Genomic DNA, 4,715 nt, shown 5'->3' with positions numbered 1-4,715 from the left:
ACTAATAAAACATGAGACCTAAGCAAATATACAGACCAACTGAGGAACCTAAATAACAAGGCAACCAGATCAACAGAGAGGATAATTAAACACAGGAGAATCTAATGAGTAATAATCAGGGTAACCTGAAATCTAGAAAACAGGGTAAGGGTGCCCTCCAGCGGTAACCTAAGGAAACAACAATCAAATAACACAGAAACTGTGACACTTCTGGCTTGTACCATTAGTTTTGTCTAATTCTTCTGCATCCGTTGGTACCATTAGTCTGTGTGTTTAATGGGGGCTGAGCTAGAAAGGCGTTTGTGACACAAGGGCGGATCCTGAAGGGACCCGGGGCCAAGTCTTTGTACAAAAATGTCTGTAGAGTCCGAATGGTTTGAACTGCAAACAATTAAAAGCGATCTATGAAAAGCTGGGACTCTCATGTGACATGTTGTGCTCTATATGACGTTCACAAGCTACACAATAGTCGTTAGAAGGTAAGGGTGGGGTTCTTCATAGAAGATCATAGGAAATCCCAGGACGAAGTGTCTATAAAACTGTAATAAGCTCACATAGTTGCTGTCACAAACTCCACACAGTTGTCACTGACTAGTTGGATATTTATTTCCCACTGAGCAAACCATTTCTGTACTTACAGCATTCATATAAATTCCTTTTTATCAGGTTTTTATAATAAAAACATATAAACATGCAGATAAATTAAAGTCAGATGGGTCTCGGGACTGATAAGGTTAAAGAAAACAAATCATGGATTACAGTTTTCTTCTATCAAGTTATAAAATCCTGAACTTCCCTTTAATCTCTTAAAGGTCACTCAACATACCTCCTACCCTGACCTAATCCTCTTCCTTATCATCTACATCTTCACCTCGTGGCCAACATCGGACTCATAGTACTAATCTCCATGGACATTATCCCATGTACATCCTTTTCTGAAACTTGTCTCTTAATTAGATAGTTGGGGCTACAGCGATAATACCTCGTCTATTAGGGGACATTTTGACAGCAGCTCCCGAGCGATATATCACTTACATGGAGTGTGTCATTCAGGCTTTCTGTGCTCATGTTTATGTGCCTCCTTATTCAAGCTCTCCTGCGAGACCGTGTTTATAAATAACATATATGTCTTAACATTTACTGTTATGCTGTTTGTCTCGTCCATAGGCAGCATCAGTCTCGCCTATCTGAAGATTGCCATTGTTTGTCTGAGTAGTAGAACAGCTCTTTAAACAGCAAGGCCCTGACAACCTGTAGCACACACTTACTGGTCTACAAATATTGTGCTGGGATGTGGGTTTACCATTATCATCCTCCATCGCTTCCTAGCCTATGCAGACCTGTGCAAACTGAATAGTGTGGTCCCTACCTGTGTCAACCACATAATATATGGTTTACAGACTAAAGAGATTAAACAGGATATTTAGGGTGTTCACAGAGCCAAGGTAGCTGCAGGATTCTGTATTAAATCTGATGGGAAAATAAATAAGATATAATATAATGAGAACTGCAGTATATGTGTGTGGCGTTCATAAAACAAGGGAGTTTCTTCTCAATCACCACCTGAGGGACCTGTAAGGGTTCTGTTGAATTGGACGCTAACATAAGTTGAGAGCCATTATTTAATTGATGGTATGCATATTCAAAGCATGTTCTAACAATTAAAACATACAGCTGCCCCGGATTTGGCTAGTACTGATGGAAAAAAATCCTAATGCATAATGCAAATCTACTCTAAAATACATAACTAGGAAGAACACTACTACTATGTTTTCAAACTGACATTTATTTTAGGTGGTGCAAAGTTTTGGGTGGTGTTCCATGAATAATTTCTTGATTTAATTTCCAAATGCAAACCATCATAGAATATTTTATTGTGCAAAGTTTTATTTTAATTTGTGACGCTTACAGAGAAGGCAGAGGCACAAAACCAAAATTTGTTGGTACACTTTATTTGACAGGGTGCTATTTCTCTGATATTTAGGAATAATATTGCGAGATTGTAATTACACAATAATCTCCTAACAATTACTGTTGTTTCTTTGGTATTGATTAAAAACAAGTATAATCACATACCATTTAGTACTGTATCTGGTAGTTTGTACAATGCAATTGAACAGGACTTTACAGTTGTTATTTCGTTTTTATCAATAAACTTAAAACTATTAAATCAGATGTATACAGTTGTGCAACCCACACAATAAACCAAATGGTAAACACAAATATTGTTCGGTTTCGTTTATAAGTGCATGATAATGAAACATTTAGCTGTTCTGCTTTCCAAACAACAAACAATAATTGGAATAATTTTGGAATCTTTGAAAATTATCACACTTTGTAGCCCATACTAAACTATTTTAAAGGAGCTTGAATTGAATGTTTTGCTGTCAGGACAGTGTGTTGAGTGTTTTGCGGCTCTGCGGTGAGACGTCTGTGTCGGCAGAAGGCCCTCTTGATGGCCACTCTCAGCTCCTTGTTCCTCAGGCTGTAGATCATCGGGTTCAGGAAAGGAGTCAGAGCCGAGTACAGCACCGACACGATGATACGCACCTACATAAATAACACAACATGAATACAACATTAAGACAACCGCAATGCAACAATGATGCCCACAACCACAATATACTAAACAAAAGGTTACACATTATTAAACAACAATGATACGCACTTACAACATCAACACAATGTTATCTAACCTTATCACAACGTTATTAACAGCATGGCCTTGATCATATTCAACCATAAACATATACATAGCATTATTAGGTGATGGTTGGATTCCATTTAAATTCCAATCAATTCAGGAAGTACTCTGAAATTCCAATTATCCTCAACGCTTTTCAATTAGGAAAATGAAATTACAATTGGAATTTCGTATACTTTCTTAATTGACTGGAATTTAAATGAAATTGACTCCAACCCTGTTATTGGGATTTTCACAGCACTGACAACATGAAACAAATGTACAGTGACTGAAGAGCATCAGTATGTTACACTAAAATAATACAACAGTGCCATCTCCTGGTGATAATGCCTTTTGCGTACCATTAGACATCAACAGTGAATGACAAATCAGAGAGGACATGGGTAACCAGAGTAATGGCACAAATATCAGTCAAACTCTTCAACTGGTGAATGTAAGATCACAGTGTTGACTAAAGGTTATCTGATGGTAGAGTTAAACAGTCATTAGAACAGGGAAAGGAGGAGGGGGAGAAAGAGGATGAAGAGGAGGGTCACCTCTGGAGAGAAGTTTCCCACACGGTAGGAGATATAGACAAATGAGGCAGAGCTGTAAGAAATGGACACAACCGTCAGGTGGGCGGCACAGGTGCTAAACGCCTTCAGTCGCTCTGCGGCGCCCATTTTAGCTATCTTCACACCGATGAGTATGTAGGAAGTGAGGATGAGCACACCCGTGGTGAGCAGCGCTATGAGGGCAAAAGACAGTGACACGATGCTGTCCACCTGAGTGTCCCCACACACCAGCAGCCTCACTGAGGACGGGTCACACCAGCAGTGGCGCACCACGTTGGGTCCACAGTATGAACGCTGTACTGCCATGCTAGTGTTTGGGAAGGTGCAGATGGCACCGAAGGTCCATGCCCCAATGATGAGTAGCAGGCAGACGGGGCGGGTCATCACAGCGGCATAGCGGAGAGGATTACAGATGGCCACATAGCGGTCGTAGGCCATAGCGGTCAGCAGGGCGCGGCCGGTAACAGACATGTGGATGAAACAGTACATCTGGAGGAAGCAGCCGGGGACGGACACAGTCTTGACCTCAGTCAGGAAGCCTGACAACATGTTGGGGATGGTGACCGTTGTGTAAATCATGTCCACGATAGACAGGTTGTGGAGGAAGAAGTACATGGGGGAGCCCAGCTTCGGGTCGGTCCGGACCTTTAGGACGAGATAAAGAAAGCGGTTAGACAGTGATGTCATAGATAGGCCCAGCGGAGAGTTTTTCCTGACAACATGACTCGACCAGGGGAAACTCTGGGCCCAAGCCATAATTCTCAAGAGTTCTAAACTCCTGACTCCTGAGGAGTATAGTGTAGTCTACGGGCCCTTAGAGCAAATTCTAAGTGAGAGGACCTGAACAAAACCCTTTGATTACTTACACTAACTACAACTCATGGTCTCTTATGACATCATCTCTATCTAATGTTATTGTGATCTGGTTCTGGCTGTGCGTGTACAATGTACAGTACCAGGTAGATGATCATGATGTTTCCACCTAGGATGACGGTGTAGGCCAGCAGGAAGATGATAAACAGGACCATCTTCTTCTCCCCCAGACTGGCCAGGCCCTGGATGATGAAGAAGGCGACAGGGCTGGACTGGGTGCTGTTCATACCTCTGGGCCAATGGGCCTGATAGGATCTCAGACAAACCTGGTGCAGACAGAGAGATACATTGATACCTTGTAGACTACAGATAGAAGAAGCTCATTCTTAACAAACATGGCTTAGTACAGTTATCTTCTTGTTCCGAAAGTATCTACAATAGTATATGGTGTAACTATAATTTCTATGAAAAGTGTTGCCTGTAGAAGCAAAAAATATAACTCTTATTATTTCAGATTCTCAACCTTGGTGGTGTCAGAGTGGGGAAATCTATGATATATTCGATGTGATATAACACAAACATGTATACTAATTAATTGGAAGTGGTTCTCAATTATGTTCAGTTACAGGCCCAATGCAGTCAAA

At 41.1% G+C, this 4,715-nt stretch overlaps 1 protein-coding gene and 1 pseudogene across 1 annotated transcript; one reads left to right on the top strand and one right to left on the bottom strand.

Annotated features, from left to right (window-relative positions):
* Positions 1-921: 921 nt before the first annotated feature.
* LOC110534889 (olfactory receptor 52N5-like) lies at positions 922-1,427 on the top strand (annotated as a pseudogene).
* Positions 1,428-1,770: 343 nt separating this feature from the next.
* Positions 1,771-4,390, bottom strand: LOC110533692 (olfactory receptor 5J3-like). Its single transcript, XM_021618147.3, is given in 4 exon segments — positions 1,771-2,433; positions 2,435-2,550; positions 3,241-3,903; positions 4,215-4,390. Coding segments are annotated over 4 exon segments (969 nt in total). The 5' UTR covers positions 4,359-4,390; the 3' UTR covers positions 1,771-2,387.
* Positions 4,391-4,715: the final 325 nt, after the last annotated feature.

Source organism: Oncorhynchus mykiss, chromosome 10, assembly GCF_057628025.1.
Source record: "Oncorhynchus mykiss isolate SJ-2025 chromosome 10, ASM5762802v1, whole genome shotgun sequence".
Taxonomy (NCBI): Eukaryota; Metazoa; Chordata; class Actinopteri; order Salmoniformes; family Salmonidae; genus Oncorhynchus; species Oncorhynchus mykiss.
This window is presented reverse-complemented; position numbering and strand designations above follow the sequence as displayed.